The sequence below is a fragment of the Spermophilus citellus genome (assembly GCF_964194105.1).
Source record: "Spermophilus citellus genome assembly, chromosome: 5".
Taxonomy (NCBI): Eukaryota; Metazoa; Chordata; class Mammalia; order Rodentia; family Sciuridae; genus Spermophilus; species Spermophilus citellus.
In genome coordinates this window covers 7,965,078-7,985,393 of record NC_138186.1, presented here as the reverse complement: position 1 = coordinate 7,985,393, position 20,316 = coordinate 7,965,078, and the positions used below count along the sequence as shown (strand labels likewise).

General features: G+C 38.9%; 1 protein-coding gene across 7 annotated transcripts in view; it reads left to right on the top strand.

Annotated features, from left to right (window-relative positions):
• The first annotated feature begins 121 nt into the window (after positions 1-121).
• KDM1B (lysine demethylase 1B) overlaps positions 122-20,316 on the top strand; it is a 46,098-nt gene continuing 25,903 nt past the window's right edge. For 4 of the 7 annotated variants that reach the window (XR_014022184.1, XM_081295736.1, XM_081295737.1 and 1 more), the window contains exons 1-7: positions 122-271; positions 3,532-3,628; positions 4,388-4,515; positions 5,776-5,865; positions 7,192-7,303; positions 10,649-10,765; positions 19,519-19,557. Coding sequence is in view for 6 of the 7 variants with exons in the window: in XM_081295736.1 (XP_081151862.1) it covers positions 3,545-3,628; positions 4,388-4,515; positions 5,776-5,865; positions 7,192-7,303; positions 10,649-10,765; positions 19,519-19,557 (570 nt within the window). In the remaining variant the exon portion in view is untranslated. The other 3 variants (XM_081295734.1, XM_081295733.1, XM_081295735.1) reach the window with 3 other exon arrangements.

Here is a 20,316-nt window from a genome sequence, read left to right as displayed (position 1 = left end):
CTCGCCCCTCAGGACGCTCCTCCTTCCCTCGAACTTCGCCCCGCCCGCTCCTGAGCCCGGGCCTGCGCAGCTGCGGAAATGGCGGGGGCGGGGCGCGCGGCGGCGGCGGCGGCGAGGGCGGGGCCTCGCGCGCTGTTTCTCCGGCTCCTCCCACCCCGGGTCACGCCGCGGTAGGGGCGGAAGCTGTGCGGCCGCGCGAGTGCTGGGTCCTGCGCGCGGCTCAGAGGGGTGCCGGCAGCCGGGCAGCGCGCACCGCGGGTGCCGCTGCGAGGTGGGGCTCGCGGCAGGGGGCGGGCGCGGGGGCGGCGGGGTGACAGCTCTGGTCGGCGGCGGGGCGGGTCGCGAGCCCTCCCCTCCCCTCCGCTGCGCCCGGGAGCGAGGCAAGGGGGCGTCCCGGGAGCTGAATGCGCCGCCGCCGAGGGCAAGGTTTGTGGGGCGGGGGTCTCCTCAGAGCGGGGGCATTTCCGGGCCGCGGTGTCGGGACCACCGGGTTCGCGGCGGGGCGCGGGGCAGCGAGCCTCCGGGCCTGACCGCGTCTCCTTCCCCCGGCGGTGCCCCTCCCCGGCTCGCCGCGCCTCCGTGCGCAGAGGTGAGCCCGGGGCGGCTTCTCTGACGAGGGAGGGAACGGGGCTCACCGTCGGGGCGGCCGCGGGACCCGGTGTGGCGGGAGCGCCCTCGCTCGCCCCGGGCCGCGCAGGTGTAGCGGGGCCGCGGCGCGGCGCCGGCGGAGCCCCGAGGAGCCGCGGCGGCTGCGCTCGCGCCCGGGGCCCCGCCGCGGAGAGCCCGGTGCTCGGCGCGGCTGGCGGGACTCCACCGGCTCCCCGCTACGCTCGCGGCGCACGGGTCGGCCAGTTTTATTTTTGTTTTTAAAAATATTTCAGTGGAAGAAAGGCGAGTGGGAGAGAGGTGTTTTCAGGAGGCGCGCACAGGAGAAAATGACCATCAATAATTAATTGTCTCCCGGGCGGAGAAAGTGGTCAACAAAAGACGTCCGGGCGGGTGGGGATTCAGTGTTGCATTACTGAGTCGTTCAATGTTGAATCTAGTTCTGGGTCCGTGTTCCTGAGAATTTGATTAGTGTAGGAGTAGTAAGGTATTAGTCTTGCATTATTTTAAGTGGCCCAAAGGGAAATTATTCTTTCTTTGGTCTATGAAGAAGTTTCTAGTATTAGTTTGTTCTAATTTTAGAAATTATGCTGACTCTACTGTAAATTTGGAATCCTCTTGATTCACATTTTTGTGAATTCTGTGAGTATGTTTTAAGAAACAGTTCCTGAATAAGGTGGTTCAGAAACACCTGGGAATTATTTAAGTAGAAGTCTCGGTATTGATATAGCCACTTGTATGTTTATAGAAAACACCTGCTTTTTTTCTTTTATCACATTAAAAGCAAACCAAAGCTGAGCATTTCAAATTAGGAAGAAACGTGCTCATAAAGTATTGAACATGAAACATTATATTTACTTAGGTGTCTTTAAAGAATCAGATGTGAAAACTTTGAGTATCCTAGTTTATTTTAATGACACTTTGGTTAGTATTTCTAAGACGGTGTTTAAAAACATAGTCCTTACAACTTCGCTTATTTTTTCTCTTTTAAGTCCCAGCAACAGTGAAAATAGGGATTATGTCAAGTGCTAAAAAAAGAATGGAGGTACATAATTGTATAATTAAACGTGAAATGTACTATTTTAAAAACCTTTGATCAAATTTAATAATGGCCTTTATAGTTAGTGTTTCCATTTTGTATTTAACTACTTCTTGAATTATATTATTTTTTATTGCATTAAGAACATTTTCAGTGGGCAATTTGATTAAAATATTTGAAATTTCTGGAAACTATGCTTTTAGGAAACACATTCCTAGGTGACAGAGTCAAATGTTGCACTAACCTTGGCTGATTTCATTTTTGTTCCTGAACCGCCCCCCCCTCAGATATTTTGCTACAATACCATATGTACTGCTGGAGATGTAGCTCAGTGGTAGGATTCAGGAGGCTCTAAGTTCAGTCCCTGTACAAAAAAAAAATATATGTATTATGCATAATACTATATATTTTCACATTCTTTTTTTGTTTTTTATGAATAATGTGAGATTTTTAAAATATGAAGATTTATGTGTAAGAATTCATATTTATATATTCATATTTTTATGTATAGAGAGTTTTGTCAGACTTTTTGAAAACACAAATGAGACCCAGAAAGCCTTAGAGTATAACAACAATTAGGTAGGTACTATTATTAAATTACCAGCACTTTATCTAGCAGTACAAGGATGTTATAGAACTAAATGTCAACTTATTTATTTTGGTGCTGGGGATTGAACCCAGCTTCTCATGCATGAAAAACATTCGTTTTAACACTGAGCTACACCCTCAGGCCCCTAAGCAGTTATTTAATGCTTAAAGAAGTATAGTGCACTTCAGAATATGTATGGTTCATAGATAAAATTATATTGTTTCTAAGAAAATGAAGACTAAGTCAAAGGAAAATTGTTGATAGGAAGGCTTCTCAGAATAAGGGTAAATGGCAAAGTTTTTCCACATGATGTTAATAATCCATGAAAAGTACTCTTAAAGATGTTATTATAATTCATAAATATGAAACAGTAGGATTACAAGATCTTCAAAGCTTTTCTCCAAGATTAAGTTTGTGTATATGGGATTTGTATTTTATGGTAATACTTTTCTACTTTGAAATTCCTATCCATAGGTATGTCCTATTTATTTTTCATTTTATTATTTCATATATGTGTGCACACGTAGTAAAAACAATGGATCAGGAAAGGGAATGAATGACAATTACAGAATCCATATATTATTAATTACTTATGCTAAGTATTTTTCTATCCTTAATTGAAAAAATTCTAATAGCTTTCAGTTTTTCATATTACTATTCATTATTTATCTTGTAGTCTTTAGTTCTTATTGTTTAATCATGTTGTTGTTATAATAGTTTGAGAATGCTTAAAATTGATCTAGTAGAAGATACCAGTGCTTCTATGTAATCCAGATTCCTGTGTTCAGTAGTGACTACACATTGTGCCTGATACTCATCTATTGAGTTTACTAAGAAGGAATGAGTAAGTTTTTAAAGTATACTAAGGCATCAGAATTCAGGAACTGCTAAGAAGACACAGTGAGATGGAAAAAGGGGAACACAACAAAAACTAGGTATATTTCCCTACTGAATGTTACAAACAGTAGTGTAATTTGAATATTGATCATTCATGTGATATGTTTCTCATTTTAAAAGTGTACATAGTACTAATGGGTAGTATTTATTGAGTACTTCTGCCAGTACTGGTGCTCTAAATTATCTTGTTTAATTTTCATGCCACCAATGTGGTACACCTTTATCATGCTCATTTTATCTGAGGACACTTGGGGAGGTTAAGTAATTCCGAAGTGATGGCTTTACACCCAAGCAGTCTAGTATGCCTTCATACATACTAACTACATAATAACTTTGCTCCACACAGTTGAAAATAATAGCAGATGCTAATATTGAGTGGCTTAATTTCTTTTTTTGGCAGATTTTTTAATATAATGGCAACCCCCCGGGGAAGGTCAAAGAAAAGAACAGCTTATGATGGTTCAGATAGCCTTCCTTTGAGGAGCTCTGGCAGGCAGGTATGTTCATTTGTTCACTCAACCTCTTTTGAGCATACAGGAATATTATGGTTGGGACTGGAAAATTAAAAGTGGGAAGACACACCTCTAGTCCTACTGTGGAGAAAATCACAGTAGTCGTGGTACAGCATGATAAAGGGAGAGGACGTAGAAATACTGCATCTCTGGTTGGGGGAACTGCAAGGATAAAAGCATGGCGTGCAGATGGGCATCAGAGAATTGCACTACATGATGGGGCTCTGGCCCCATTATGCACGGCTTGGATGTCATTCAGAGGAATTTGGACTTCTGCTTATAGTCAGATATTGCTTTTTTTTTTTTTTTTTGGTAGTGCTTTTCTTTTTCATGAAAAAAATTGATAGAATTATCTCTCTAGAATTTTCCTGATTTTTTTAAAAAAATAAAAGTCTGTAATACTGTAAGGGTTTAAGTCTTCTAAGAAAAAAAGTCTTAATTTTGAGAATGACTTGTGTTTATTCTGAGCGGTGTCACTTTTTCCTGAGAAAGGCTCAGGTGAATTTGAGTTCCTAGATGCCTACTATTAAAGTGCTGGTTCTGTATCTCTAGCCAGCCAGTGAACTGTGTGTGCAGTGAGTCATGAGGCAGTGGTTCCTGTGGGTCAGCCTCTGGGCCATTGCCAGGATGTTGTTGACCTTCACACTTGGAACTCGTAACGCATGTGGTTTCAGTAGTAACACACCTTCCACCCCATCACCCTGGTCAGCCCAGTGATCCTCACCTCAGCTGACTCTCCCACAGGCAAAGAAGAAGGCAACAGAGACAGCAGATGAGGACGAGGATGGCGTGTCGGAGAAGAAGTACAGGAAGTGCGAAAAGGCGGGCTGTACGGCCACCTGTCCTGTGTGCTTTGCAAGTGCCTCTGAAAGGTCTGTTTGGAAGGCGCATCTGGCCTTGAGTTGCTGCCCATGAGAGCAGTGTGCTTTGTGGGGACATCTTCCTAGAAGGTAGTTTTCCCAAAGACAGATGCCGGTCCTGAAAATCACCTAACGAGAGAGAGAGATTGCTCATTCTCTACTCTCCACATCTCCACAGAGCTCCTTGGCACTCCTGGACTAATGGGAGAGAGCACACCCATGCCAGCTCCGAAGTACAGTGCCCTCATATGCCACCAATCATAGCGGCTGGCAACACAGTGGGGAAGATCCTTGACCTTCCAGAGGAGACCAGCGAGTGATCACTGGTCACTGATTTTTCTCCCTTGTGTAACATGCCACCTCTTCACACATCTATGTAAAAGTCTCACAGAAACTACGTAGTTAACTGCAGTTGTGACATTTCCAGAGGAAAATCTTTAGTTAAGGCTTAAGATTCAATAAAATCTGGAAAACACATCCTGCTTATTTTGAAACATGCAGAGGTGGTGGGGGATGTGCTCCCAGTGGCAGGATTCCTCATTCTGGTTCTGTTGCTGTGTTATCATCTCTTTGGCAAGTTACGTGGCCAGATAGCCTGCTTGATATTCAGATTACAGCTGGCCGGATCCGTCCCTGTTCAGGATTGGGCCAAATGGGCTCCTGGAGTCCTCTGCACGAGCAACTCAAGTGCAGTGGCATGGATGCGTCATGGCATAAGCATCCGTGCTCCGGGTTGGCCCCGGCTGCCAGCTAGGCATGGGACCACTGGTCTAAGGCCTTGTGTCCCTGCTGTGTACTGCAGATAGAGCATCTCTAATCTGAAAGCCAAAATGCTTTAAAATCTGAAACTTTCTGAGTGCCAACATGATTCTACACCTGACCTCATGTGATGGCCTCAGTCAAAATGCAAATGCTATTAAAATTTTGTATGAAATTACCTTCAAGATATGTGTATAAAGTACATATGAAACAAACAAATTTATACTTAAGTTTGAGTTCCATCCCCAAAATGTTTTATATGTATGCCAAGATTCTAAAATCAAATTCTGAAATTCTTCAACTTCTGGTCTGAAGCATTTCAGATAAGGAATACTTGACTTGGTTCACTTTATATACTCCTGCATTCCAGTTTCCCCTGTTGTTGACTTATGGCCATTAAGAGTCTTATGTGGAAATAATGTCAATAGGATACTCTTGTTGAATGTTTTTTTTTTTTAAAGGGAAAAGAAATGTTTATTTTTTACCAAAGTTACATGTTTTTGCTGTTTTCAGATGTGCCAAAAATGGCTACACATCCCGATGGTATCACCTTTCCTGTGGGGAGCATTTCTGTAATGAATGCTTTGACCATTATTACAGAAGGTTTGTTTGCTAATTGAACTGTCCATGGTGGGTGAGACGGTGGCAAGGGCAAGGGAGGGGATCAGGGTTAAGGCTTAGTCCCTGGGCTCACTGAATTTGTTGGACTGTTTTGGTCACACCTGTGACCACTTTTACTTGACCAGGACTTTGATGTGCCAGTTTGTATGTATGTTTTTTATACGTGCACACACTCAGGGCTCAAAAAATATCTGCGACGGATCTGCACATTCTGAAAGCTCTCAGAGCTATTCTGTCATAATATGCAGAGGGTGGGGTGCAGAAGTAGGGGAGAGGGATGCTGACGGGCAGAGTACACTGGACAGCCAGCCATTCCTTTTTACTAATTTTATTGTGTTTTTTTTTTTCCCCTTTTCTCCTCTGTTAATGTGGTTGGTGGCATAGGAATTTTACTCAAAGAACTGATTCTTTGTTTTTATTTTCAATTTTATTGTGCTCTCATTTTTATTATTCTAGTTGATTTAGGTTTAATTTTTTCTTTATCTAGTTTCCTAAGTTGGAAGCTTTAAGGTTATTAATTTTAGATCTCTCTTCTAAGAAATGCATTTAATGCCATAAATTTCCCTCCAAATGATTTTCTTCCACAAATCTCAATAATTTTCATTCATTTAGTTCAAAGTATTTTTAAATTTCCCTTGAGTATTTCTCTTTGATCCAAGATTATTTACGTACAAGGCTCCAGCACCAAAATAAATAACTGATTTAATTTTCAACTGCCTTTCATTTATGTGTATGTATTATTCACATTTTAAGAAATTATTGACATAGTTGGATTGAAATACATTAATTGTTGGTTGTTTTCTTTATCTTGGTTCTCTCTTTTGCCTTCTCTGATTTTAATTGCACATTTTTTGATTATGTTACTTAATCTAGTGATGTAATTTTTAAGTGGCCACTCTAAGATTTACTGTGTACATTTGAAAATATTCTTTTTTTTTTTTTTTTTTTTTTTTTTTTGGTGGTTCTGGGTATAGCACTCGGGGTCTTGGCCATGCAAGTGCTCAACCACTGAGCTATACCCCCACTTCTTATATTTTAAAATATCCTAATTTCTCCTTTAGAGAATACTTTTCCCTTATTAGATTAACTTTTTTTTTAATTGGTTCTTTTTGGTTGCATACGTCCACAGAATTTGTTATGCTATCGTCATCGAACAAACGTGGAATAGAGAACACCCCTTCTGACCACCTGCTGTATGGGTGCCATAGTAACTTCCCTCTGTGTGAAAGACTGGGTTAGTCCTTCATGTAAGATTTACTGAACTGACTTGTGTTTTGACATGTAGCTTGGTATATTTATTGTTTGCAGCCATAAAGATGGATATGATAAGTATACCTCCTGGAAAAAAATATGGACCAGCAATGGGAAAACTGAACCTAGCCCCAAAGCATTCATGGCAGACCAGCAGCTCCCCTACTGGGTAAGAAAATGCATTTATTGAGCTAAAAGGAAGAGCAATGGATGAAAAACCTGACTTTAAAAAAATCTTTCTTTTATTACTTCTGTTGTTCTGATTTATTTTGGGGGATGGGTACTGGGGAGCTTAACCACTGAGCCAAATCCCCAGCCCTTTTTAATTTTTATTTTGAGATGGGGTCTCGCTAAGTTGTTTAGGGAATTACTAATTGCTCAGGCTGATTATAGAGAACTTGGTGATCCTCCTGCCTCAGCCTCAAAAGTGGTTGGGATTACAGGTGCACACCATCATGACTCTCAGTTCTTTCTGATTATTATGGCAAGTAAAATTTTTTATTTTTTATAGAAAGATAATATAGGAAGAAACTAACGCCTCACACCTGCTGGTGATAGCTATTGCTAAGTTTGGTATATATCCTTCTAGTCTTTATTTTATTCATATTTTTGAGCTTGTTTAAACATAATCTTGTGCTTTATATACAAATCTTAATTAGGTTAAAAAAATTTGGATTTTTTTTTACAACTCGTTTTAAATTTTTGGTATGAGGGATTGAACTCATGGTTGCTTAACCACTAAGCCACATTCCAGCCCCCTTCCCACCCCCACTTTTGTTTGTTTTGAGACAGGGTCTCACTAAGATGCCTAGAGACTCAGCCTCCTGAGTTGCTGGGATTATAGGTGTGCACCACTGGCTCTGACTGTTTTTTTTAAATCTTACTTTTTATGATCCTTTTTCCATTTAGCTGTTCTTTGAAAATATATTTTAGTGATTATATATATCATAAATCACCACTTAATAAATGATTTGCTTTTTTTTTTTAATACAAGTAATTCTGAGCTGCCTTGTACACACTTGCACTTTTTATTGAAGTAGAAAGTCAAACAACAAAATTAACTATTTTAATGTTGTCTAATGAATTTTTTTTTTTTGGAGGGGGTGGTGGGGGATTCAATTTTTTTTTAAATATTTTTAGTTGTAGATGGAACAACATCTTTATTTTCTTTATTTAGTTTTATGTGACGCTGGGGATCCAACCCAACCAGGGTCTTACACATGCTAGGCAAGCGCTCTACCACTGAGCTACAACCCCATCCTGGGGATTCAGTCTTGATCTCAACATGCTAAATACATGCTCTTCCCCTAAGCCAAACCCTGAGACCTAACATTAACTATTTAAGGCATACAATTCAGAGGCATTTAGCATATTAACAGTGTTGTGCAACTGCCACCTCTGTATTATTCCAACTTGCTTTCATCACCCACAAAGGAAACCTTGTACATTAGGCAGTCACCCTCTAGTTCTCCCACTTTTCAGTCCCTTGAAACTGCTAATCTGCTTTCCATCTTTATGGATTTATCCAGCTAGGGTGTTTCCTATAAATGGAATCCTACTGCATGATAGCCTAATTATCCTTTCATCTTTTGATGGACACTTAGGTTGTTTTAAACCTTTAGCTATTGTGAATAGTGTGGCTATAAACACTCTTTTATAAATATTTGTTTGAATATCTGTTTATAGTTACTTTAAGGCTATTCCTAAGGAATAGAATTGGAGGGCCATATGGTAATTCTGTATTTGATTTTTTGAGGAACCTTGACATTCTTTTTCATAGCTGCCCCACCATTTTTCATTTTTCTGTGTGTGGGCTCAGATTCTCAATGCCCTCCCCAACTTTTATTTTGTTTTATTTTTTATATACTGGCAATCTAAGTGGGTGTGAAGTGGTATCTCATTGTGGGGTTTTTTTTTTTTTCTTTAAATCACCTATAACAGTAGTTTGTCAGTGGACCTTTATTTTATTTATTTAAATACAGTGCTGAGAATTGAACCCAGTATCTCATACGTGCTAGGCAAGCGCTCTACCACGAGCCACAGCCCAGCCCCTCGCTGTGGTTTTGATTTTCGTTTCTGTAACTAATGGCCGTTTGCACATCTTCTTTGGAGAAGTGTCTATTCAAATGGTTTACCTGTTTTTGAGTTGAGTTGTTTGTCTTTTTATTTTTGAGTTGTAGGAATTCTTTATACATTATATAAACTAAGCCCTTATCAGATCTTGGATTTGTAGATATTTTTTTTTCCTGTTTGTTGTCTTTTCACTTTGCTAGTGTCCTTTGATGCATGAAAGTTTTCAGTTTTATAAAGTTCAGTTTGTCTACTTTTTTCTTGTTTGTGGTTTTGGTATCATACCTAAGAATTCACTGCCGAATTTGAGGCCATAAAGATTAATCCCTGTGTGTTTTTTTTTCTTTTTGGCTTGTACTTTTTGTTGTTGTTTTTTGATAAACATGACCCTAGACTATATTTTGACATACATACATGGAGTAAAACCCCTTCCAATTAGGATTCCATTCAGTATGTGTATACATAATGCCCTGTTTTCTTCTAAGTATTTTATTGAATTAGCAATTACATTTAGTTGTTTAATCCATTTTGAGTTAATTTTTATGTGTGAAGTTGAATCTGACTTCATTCTTCTGCATGTGGATATCTCCACACTTTTTTTAAAAAATATTTATTTGTAGTTGGACACAATACCTTTATTTTATTTTTTTTAAAGAGAGAGTGATAGAGGGGGAGAGAGAGAGAGAGAGGATTTTTTTTTTAATATTTATTTTTTAGTTATCGGCAGACACAACATCGTTGTTTGTATGTGGTGCTGAGGATCGAACCCGGGCTGCACGCATGCCAGGCGAGCACGCTACCGCTTGAGCCACATCCCTAGCCCCAATACCTTTATTTTTATGTGGTGCTGAGGATTGAACCCAGGGCCTCGCATCAGCTAGGCGAGTACTCTACCACTGAGCCACAACCCAGCCCTCTCCACACTTTTTAAAAATAACTTATTTTGGAATAATTTAACATGTACAGAAGGTTGCAGAGATAGCATAGAGAGTTCTCATATATCTTTCACCCAGTTTGCTTAATGTAATCATCTTATGTACCATGATTATTTGTCAGACTGAGAAATTAACATTGGCAAGTGTAAATAATGACATTACAGATTTTGTTTAGATTTCATCTGTTTTTTCATCGAGTCCTTTTACTGTTCTGGGATCCAGCCCAGGATATCACATTATTTGCATTGAGTGTACTGACTTTTTTGACCAGTGATAACAAAATTCATCTCTGATTATTTCCTTAGTCTGAGCTGGAAAATCTTTCTGACAACAGTTCTTAGCTCCTCTGTGCTCTTTGTTGTTGCCTGAGCTAGTACTGAATCAGAAATTAGCCTAATGGGATAGAAGTGGATTATGTGGGGAATGGTGACACAGGATAAGTGGTGGAGGGTGGAAAAGTAGCTCAAGATTAGCCCACCTATTGATCTTGACCTCTCTTCTTTCCCTAGGTTCAGTGTACCAAACCAGAGTGTGGTAAGTGGCGACAGCTTACCAAGGAAATCCAGCTCACTCCACAGGTAGCAAAGATGTATCGGTGTGGTATGAAACCAAATACTGCTGTTAAGGTATGATTTCTGTTGGTGTTCCTTTTGAAGTAATGGATAACATTAATTTAGTTGTCAGTAAATAGTAAGGGTATGTATTTTTCGTTTTATCTGGGTTGTGTGAATGCATGTGACAACCCCAGCTGCAGGTGGTGTACTAATTAAGAATTTCACTTTTCTCTCGTTAAAAGTGGATTGGAAATAGGCTGTCCAGAGTTGGTCGTCTTCTTTCCAGTGGGTCTAGTCTATCCTTAGTTTGTCCTCCATCCTCAAGTTCATCAGGTGGTTGCTGTACTGCCAGCCACTGTGTCTAAATTCTACCAGAGAAAGGGCAAAGGGTAAGAGAGGTGCAACAGCTGACTCTATCCTGTTATTGGAAAACAGGATAGATATCTGTTTGTATCTTATTGGCTGGAACAGAATCATGCAGCTACTTTGTATTGCACTGAAGACAAAGGAAGAAAATATTTTTACAATTGAGCATGTTGCAACACCAAACGAAAGCAGGATCTCACCAGTAAGGAGGGACAGATGTGTGGTTGTTAGGAATTAGCCATCATTGGTATAATGTGCCTTCTTTGAAATTTGGCAATTAAGGTTTAAAAATGTGTAATTCTTTAACGTGTTAAAGGAATTAATCCATACAAATGTCACTAATGCTTTAAATAAGTTAAATAATATTAAAAGTCATTCTGTCATGGTGGTTCACCCTGTAACCCCAGTGACTCAGGAGGCTGAGGCAGAAGGATCACAAGCTCCAGGCACCTCAGTAACTCAGGTCCTGTCTCAAAATAGAGCTGGGGATGTAGCTCAGTAATAAAGTCCCTCTGGGTTCAGTTCCTGTACTTAAAACAATTTTAGGAATCAAATTCCAGATTGAAAATACTATCTTTTTCAAAAAATTCAGAAATGATTTGCATATTATTTAAAATTTACCTTTTAAATAATATAATACAGTAGTTTGTAGTATATTCACAAAAATATGCAATTATTTCCAGCAAAACACTTAAATATTCTTCTTTTAAAGAATGAATGGAAAGTTTTATAAAGTTTATAGTCAAGTTTTAAAAACCTTGGATTAACATAAAAATATTGTTAAAGCAACACATAATTATTTCAAAATACCAATTTGATGTCTGGAGCCGTAGGTCAGTGGTAGAGGCCTTGCCTAACATGATTGAAGCCCTGATTTAGTCCTCCACACCACCAAAAAACATTGGAAGATTTTTGCAAGTGACAAAATGAGAAAGAGTATGATAACATTTAGGAGTTAGAGTTTTTATTTTTTCATAAATAAGTTTTACGTAAGAATTTACTCTTGGGGCTGGGGCTCAGCAGCAGAGCACACGCCTAGCATGTGCTAAGGTGCTGGGTTTTATCCTCAGCACCACATAAAAATAAATGAAGGTATTGTGCCCAACTACAACTAAAAAAAATTTAAAAAAAAGAATTTACTCTTAGGATAAAGTTAATTGAAAATACGTATGTACATATATAGTATACAACTAAAAAATGAAAGTTTTTCCTATCTCTTTCTGTTTATCTTCTATCTGTTTTGATGAGTAAGCTGTTAGTTAAGCTGTTAATGATTCATTTATCCTACTTTTTTTTTTTGTTAATGCTGGGAATTGAAGTCTAGGTTGGTATGTGCTTGGCAAGCACTCTAAGACTGAGTCACATTTTCAGTCCCCCCCCCCAGCTTTTTAGAAATGCATTTGAATGTATTTATGAGGGGCACATTATTTAAGACTATTGATATGAATATGCAAATTGCATTTTAAAGATCCAAAGACCCCAACTCAGAGTCATCATTATATCAAAATCTTATCTGCATCAACTGGTGGTGGTTTTTTTTTTTTTTTGTTTGTTTGTTTTTTTTTAAGAGAGAGAGAGAGAGAGAGAATTTTTTTTTTTTTTTAATATTTATTTTTTAGTTCTCGGCGGACACAACATCTTCGTTGGTATGTGGTGCTGAGGATCGAACCCGGGCCGCACGCTACCGCTTGAGCCACATCCCCAGCCCGACTGGTGGTGTTTTTAATTGATAAAAAGTTGTATCTTATTTTTGTTTTTGAGCTGTGATTACATACTATAGTTACAGGAATAGCTCCTAAGTGAATTTCATTGAGTTTCAGAAGATGTCTACAGAATGAATTCATTATGCCAATAAAGATATACAATATTTCCATCACTCTAAAAAATTCTGGTTATTTCTCCTCTCCCCCAGAGGAATTTCTGGTGTCTATCATCATAGCTTAATTTTCCTTGTTCTTGAACTTTGTAAAAAATGAAATCAGGGGCTGGGGCTGTGTCTAAGTGGAACTATGAGAGGAGGGACAGATGTGTGGCTGTTAGGAATTAGCCATCATTGGTATAATGTGCGTTCTACGTGTGAGGCACTGGGTTCAATCATCAGCACCATGTAAAAATATTAAAAAAAAAAAAAATGAGGGCTGGGGATATAGCTCAGTTGGTACAGTGCTTGCCTCACATGCACAAGGCCCTGAGTTCAATCCCCAGTACCACCAAAAAAAAAAAAAAAAAAAAAAAAAAAATGAAATCAGCCATATGTATTGTGTAGTGTAGTGTTTGCTTTTTTTCACTAAGTAGGATTTGAGAATCACCTCATCACTGTCGTGATCAGTAGTTTCTTTTAATTGTCAAGTAAAATTGCATTGTAGGTATGCCCTGCAGTTTGTTTAACCATTGTCCCTGTGTTTTTGCTGTGTGAGAAAAGCTGCAGTGAGCATTCTGTGCAAGTGTTCTGTGGGCCTTTTCATTTCTTACAGGCAAATACACAAGAGTGACACTGCTGAGTCATGTAGTAGTTGTTTAATGTTAAGAAACTGCCAAATGGTTTTCCATGATTCTTGTGCCATGTTCCAACATTTGGTGGTGTTTTCTTTTTGGTTTTGTTGGTATAGTGGGTATGTTTTGGCATCTCATGGAGGCGTTGGTTTGCATTCCCCTGTTAACTGGTGATGCTGAGCATCTTTTTTTTCCTAATTTTAAAATTTTTAGTTGAACATGGATACAATATCTTTCATCAAGTTAAAGGCTTTTGATATGAGGAATAGGACAAAATTCAATTTTTTCCATATAGGTACTTAGTTTTTCAGTACTATTTGTTGAAAAGATTATTCTTTTTTTCATTGAACTAACTTGATATCATTTTTTAAAAAAATCAGTTGACCGTACATGCAGTGTGTACCACATTTCATAGTTCCCATTGTTTATCCTTGACCAAAATGGTCTTGTCTTGATTATTGTATCTTTTTTAAGTCTTAAAATTAGTTAGTTGTAAGTTCTTGTAACCTTTTCTTTTTTAAGATTACGTATTCTAGGACCATTATGTTTCCATGTATGTTTTCCGTAAGCTTGTCCGTATCTACCCTCCAGGATTTTGATTGGAATGTGTTGACTCTGTGTATCTTTTGGAGGATAATGGACATTTTTCAGTTTTCTAACCCAGTTACTGCAAGTAATGGCTCATGAGTCAAATCTGGCCCTTTGCCTGTTTTTATAAATAATGTTTTTTGTTGGTGGTGGTGGTGGTTTGTTTTAGTTATATATAACATTAGGATTCATTTTGACATAGTTATAAAAGCATGGAATATGATTTGCTCTAATTCAGACCCCAGGAGGTCCTTTTCCTACCTTTCTCCCTCCCTCTGTTCCCTTCCCTCTCCTCTACTAATCTTTCAGCTATAAAGAAAGTTTTATTGGTGCACAGCATGCACTTTAATTATGTAGTGTCGACGGCTGCTTTCATGCTCCATGACAGGAGTCATGATGGAGACTGCATGATCCACAGAGCCTAAAATATTTACTGTCTAGTCTTTACAGAAATCATTTCCCAGGATTCCTTAATTTCTCCCAGCAGTGTTTTCTAGTTTTCACTGAGGATATTTTTGTCAAATTTGTTTCTTGATTTTTTTTCCCTGTAATTGTAAGGAGAATTTTGTCTTTTAATTTTCAAGTTGTTTGTAGCATTTGTATAGGAATATAGTTGACTTATATGTGCTGACTTTATACCCAGAGACTTTTTTGGCTTTCCTTATTAACTTTTATAAATACTTTTGTAGATTCCTTTAGGTTGTCTACAAACTAATCATATCAACTGATATTCTTTTTTTAAATATTTATTCTATTTTATTTTTTTTTTAGTTTTTGGCGGACACAACATCTTTGTTTGTTTGTGGTGCTAAGGATCGAACCCGGGCCGCACGCATGCCAGACGAGCCTGCTACCGCTTGAGCCACATCCCCAGCCCCTGATATTCTTTCTTTTTCTCTTTTTCTTGCCTTATTGATTTGGGCAGGACCACCATTGACATACCATACAGAGGTGGTGAAAGCCAAGCCTCCTTGTCTTACTCCTGGCCTCAATCTGACTGGAGTACTCTGCTTATTGATATAGCTTCTTGTAGATGCCCCTTTGTCAGGGTGAGGAAGAAGGTCCTTTCTTCTCCTGCTTTGCTAAGAACTTTTATTCGAAATTTTGGTTGACTTTTGCCAAATATATTTTCTTCATCTGTTACGGTGAACATGTGGGTTTTTTGTCTTTTAATCTGCAAATGGGGTGAATCACACTGATTTTGAAATGTTGAAACAATCTTATATTTCTGGAAAAATTTCTCCCTTTTTTTCTAGTGTACTATGCTTTTAATATATTGCTGGGTTTTATTATGTTTTGTTAAGGATTCTGGCATCTGTGTTCATAGTGATGCTGTCACAACTCTTACAGCATCCTCATCAGGTTCTGCTGTCAGAGCTATGCTAGTTCCCTAAGAAGCAAATGGAGAATATGCCATGCTTTGTATTTTGTTAAACAGGGTGCATAAAGTCGGTATTAGTCCTTTTTTTAGTGTTTGGTTGACTCTTCTAGCCCAGGAGTTTGGGCCAGTATGTTTTAATTCGATTTCTTTAACAGATGTGTTATGATTCGGGTGGTTTGTGACTTGGAGGTGGTTTGGAGATGCTTCAGGGCCCATGTGCTTTTCATCTACGCTGTCAAATTTGTTGAAGTTGTTTATATTGTTCACTCTTCTTCTGTTAATGTCGGTGGCCTCTGTGGTATTCTCTCTTCTGTTCTTGTTGGTAATTTGGGAGTGAGGAATGGAAAGATCAGATCTGGGCCTAGTACCAGGTTCCTGGAATCGATGACTTGTTCTAAAATCTTTTAATTTAGCCCTTAATTATTCTTTTCAAAAAGTCATTTAATTTTAATTGACAAATGAAAAATATATGTTTGTTGTATGTAAGATGTTATTTTGAAATGCATATGTATTGTGGAGTGGCTAAATCAAGCTAATTAATTTATATTTTACCTTATATATTCATTTTTTTATGGAGAGAACATTTAGAATATACTGTCTTTCATCTTCAAGATCCTCAACCTCTGCTTTAGAGTAGAAGAGAAAAAAGTGGGAGGAGGCTGAGGAATGCAGTGTGAGATTGTGGGGCAGGGGAAGCTCGTCTAGCCCAGGGGAACAGTGCCTTGGTTGCACTGAATTAACCAGCACCATGCCCCAGGTGACTTCTCAAGTGAACAAGAGGCAGGCATTTCATTGTAACATTGAGAGGGGACTGCAGCCGATCAGCAGTCAACAATAGAAGACTGCTTCATTAGAGTCTGGTGTTTGAACCATTTTCGCATGATTTATGTAGGTAGTGTTTTAAGGTTGAACAGTTCATTTAAAAAGATTTTGGATGAATCATTTAATAGTAGGTTATTAAATATGAGGTGTGATTTTTACATTTCTTTCTATGCTTTGACTAAAGAATAATTTGGAGCCATCCATAATTGCTCCTCTATTGCTCTCTCATAATTGAATGTACGACTTCAAATTCATCTCTGCTAATTGTTTACAGTGTTTGGGTGCGTCAGTATTTTTTCCCCCTTGGGTGGCAGTTGTCATTTTCAGCTTCTCTAACAAACTTAGTTTTTGAAAACTATAGGGTTTTCTTTGGAATGACTTTTTTGTAGACAAATGATATGTGTCCATCATTGAAAACTTCAAAAGAAATATAGAAAAGAACAGAGAGATGAGATATGCTAGCCAAGAAAATGCATGCTATTAGTCATCATGAAATAGCCACCACATTTTGAGAGTTTTGAGTGTTCCTGTATGAATGAAGGAGGAGTGATTGACGGACAACTTCCTGTTAAGGAATAGTGCCAACAAGATTTTTCTTTTTTTTTTTTTTTGACGGGGAGTGGGGAGTACTGGGGATTGAACCCAGAGGTGCTTGACCACTGAGCCACATCCCCAGCCCACCAACATGATTTTTGTAACATGCATTTGAAATAAAAAAAAGAAGCCAGGCTGAAATAAGAAATTGCTGAGCATGGAGTAATTATTTCCCCACCCAAAGAAATAGTGGTTTCTAAAAACTCCCTAAAAATTGAAAAATACATTATGTGACTATTGAGTTAAAATCACTCTAACCTTAAAAAAAATTCATAGTTCTATTAGAAGATACTAATCAACACCATGCTCTGAAATCAGTAAAAGTAATTCAGATCATATCACACTTCAGTCGACCTCCTTTTCCCCTTTCTTTCAAGTTTTTTAAATATCATTCTCCCCCATAACCACGTGCCCTCTGCCTTTTTTTCTCACTGCTGTAGTTCTGTGGATCCCCGGCTCCCTATGGTTTCTTCTACTGTAGTGCCTTCCCTTCCAGGTTCTGCACTATGGTTTGTTACCTGGTTGGATGTATCTTAACATCGAGGACTTTTTTCCAGGAGGGTCTCAGAGGTGTTGGATCCCTTATGTTTTGGAAAACTTGCTTGCTTTTACTCTTAACCTTGCCCTACAATGGAAGCCTTTTTCATCTCCTTAGGGTCCCTTACCTCCTCAGTCACTCTCCTTTGATACCTGCCATCCTATTGTTCCTGTCTACTTGATTGCCATCCATAACCTGAACCATGGAAATATTTATTTAAACAGTGTTTACTGAGTCATCTTGGTGTTTAGCCTGGTAACACTATCAAGGACCAAGTTGAGGGTTTATTTGTGGAACAGCAGTAAGAAGAAAGGCAGCAAATTCCACGTGTTTTTGTCATTTCTTTTTTCAGGAGGCTTCCATCTCGGTACATAAAGAACTTTCTTAGGTGACTCTGATGTTTAGTCCACAGAACAAATGTACCATGCTTAATTCGGGAATTAAGGGGCAGTTAGGTTATTTGTAGATGTTATTGTTTTTGACAGTACTGTAGCAAATAGCTTTCTATTAATGCCATTTTTGAGTATTTTTGTAGCATCAGTTATTTTAAATGAAATTTATCAGAGTGTATGTTCAGTTTCAATATGATATAATTTAAAAGTGCAGAAGAGGATTTATAATTGTATGTAAAGCATTAAACGGTCCCCCCCCCCCCAGTTTACGAAGTAGAGCAGTGGCTTCCCACGTCCTGGGTGCTCCTGCAGCGCATCTCCTTTTTCCTTCTCTGTAAGAGCAAATGCTCTTTTGAATTTCATTGCTTTTTGTTTTATTAACTAGCCTGTTGCAGAACATTTCAGTAACAGTGTTTTGCATATTTTTATCTCATCTTGCTCGTGTTCTGCTGCAACTTGCTCTTTCCACTCGACATTGAGGTTTCTGATGTGCATCTATGTTGATACCTAAACTCTGGTGTACTCGTTTTCTCTCCTGGGCAGTATTACCTTATGTGAGTCTGTCCCAGCATTTCTGTGTTCCTGTTGGTGGATATGAGGGTTGTTTCTAATTTTTGGCTGGTACATGCAGTGCTTTGTGGCGCATTCTTGCCTGGTCTTGCTAGGTGTATTTGAACACACACGTGCAAGTTTCTTTGGAATATATTCCAAAGACTAGGCTTGCCAGGCCATGTGATATGTTAGTCTTTAGTTAGGTAACTTCAGGATGCATAGCTCAATGAATTCTCATAAAGTGCACATTTATCTGGCTCTTAGTATAGAAATTGAATAGCCCCTCAGAATCCATCTGGTACTCCCTGTCTGTCACGGCCTCCAACCTTTCTTCCCTGTCTACTTATTATTCTAATTTGCAATATTGTAGAGTTTTTTCCTTGTTTGAGCTTTATATAAGTGGAATCATATGGTCTGATGGGTGCGGCTCCTTCTGCTCAACATTATGTTGTGTGTACAACATGAATACATCTCACAGATGTGTAGTAGCCTGTGGTTGTAGTTCACGCCCATTGTTGTGTAGCTTGTCATTGTTTAAATATAATATGGTCTATTTGTCCATTCCACTATTGAGAAATTTTGGGTTGTCTTTATCATTTTTCCTATTACAAACCATGCTCCTTTGTGCTTTTTTTTTTTTTTTTGGAGGTGCTGGGGATTGAACCCAGGAACTTGTGCACGCCAGGGAAGCACTCCCCTAACTGAGCTATATCCCCAGTACTCCTTTGTATATTTTTTAATCTATCTGTTAGTGCACATGTTACAAGATTCTCTCTAGAAAATATATATAGGTTAGAATTGCTGGGTGTATCCTCTTTACGCTCTAATGAATTGCTGGTGGTATCCTCAGTTATGAAATCAAGATACTATGCATTTAAAATCTCCATATTTTGTCAAATTGCTCTCCACAGTGGTATTCCTGCATGTTTTTACTAGGACATCCTCATGAACGTACTGTCTTCTGACACCCTCGCTCATGCAGGGTCTTAGCAAACTTTTTTGTTCGTTTAATCGGTGAAAAAGAGGTATTGAAGATAAATAGACAATTAAGGCTATGTTTTATAAGTAAACTTAATTAAAACTTGGGTTTCTTTTGCAGCCTGAGACCTCAGATCATTGTTCCCTCCCTGAAGATCTAGTGAGTATTTCTGAGTATCCTGGATCAGAGTTAATGTGCTTTTGATGATAAGTAAATGACGGCAACGTTTCATGAGTTTCTCGTCTTCATTTGCTTGCTGATCAAAGCCTTTCTGATGTAGCTTGGCAACTGTGTTGTGAAAATGTCATCAGTGGTGTTATATGTGACCCACTCCCAACTTAAAAATGTATACTGCTTTGTATTAAAAGGAAGTAAAGGCTCCCTTGCCTTGCCATAGGGCTCAGAATTACTGAACTTGTGTTTCAGGGATGACTTTATGACCCTTTCTCCACGTGAATCCTTCCCAGAAAAGAACAGGAGGGCCATAATTTGATTTTCTTGGCCTGGATTCAGCAGCAGGAGTGTCCCATGCATTTTGACCTCAATGTGACAGCTTTGTCCTGTCCATGACTAGATGTGGAAAGGGGAGTAGTTTGTCTAGCTGGCAAGGACTGGCCACATTTCGGGTGTCTTCTTGAAGCTTAGCTCCCTGAGTTGGCAAGATCCGTGCAACCAGATCCAGTTTAAAATGATGTTTCAAAATTCTGGGCTTCTGAGTTCTCAAATTCTGAGAATTCTGAGTCATTCTGATTTTTAGTAATTCAGGATTAATTTGAGGTTGTTCCAGGTATCTGAAATACAGGGACCAAAATGGAATTTTTAGCAAAGGGAGAAACTGACATCTAGCTAATCTACTTTAAATCTGTTCTGTTACTTGAGGAGTGGGGTGTATGTGTGTGTGTATGTAGACATACACAT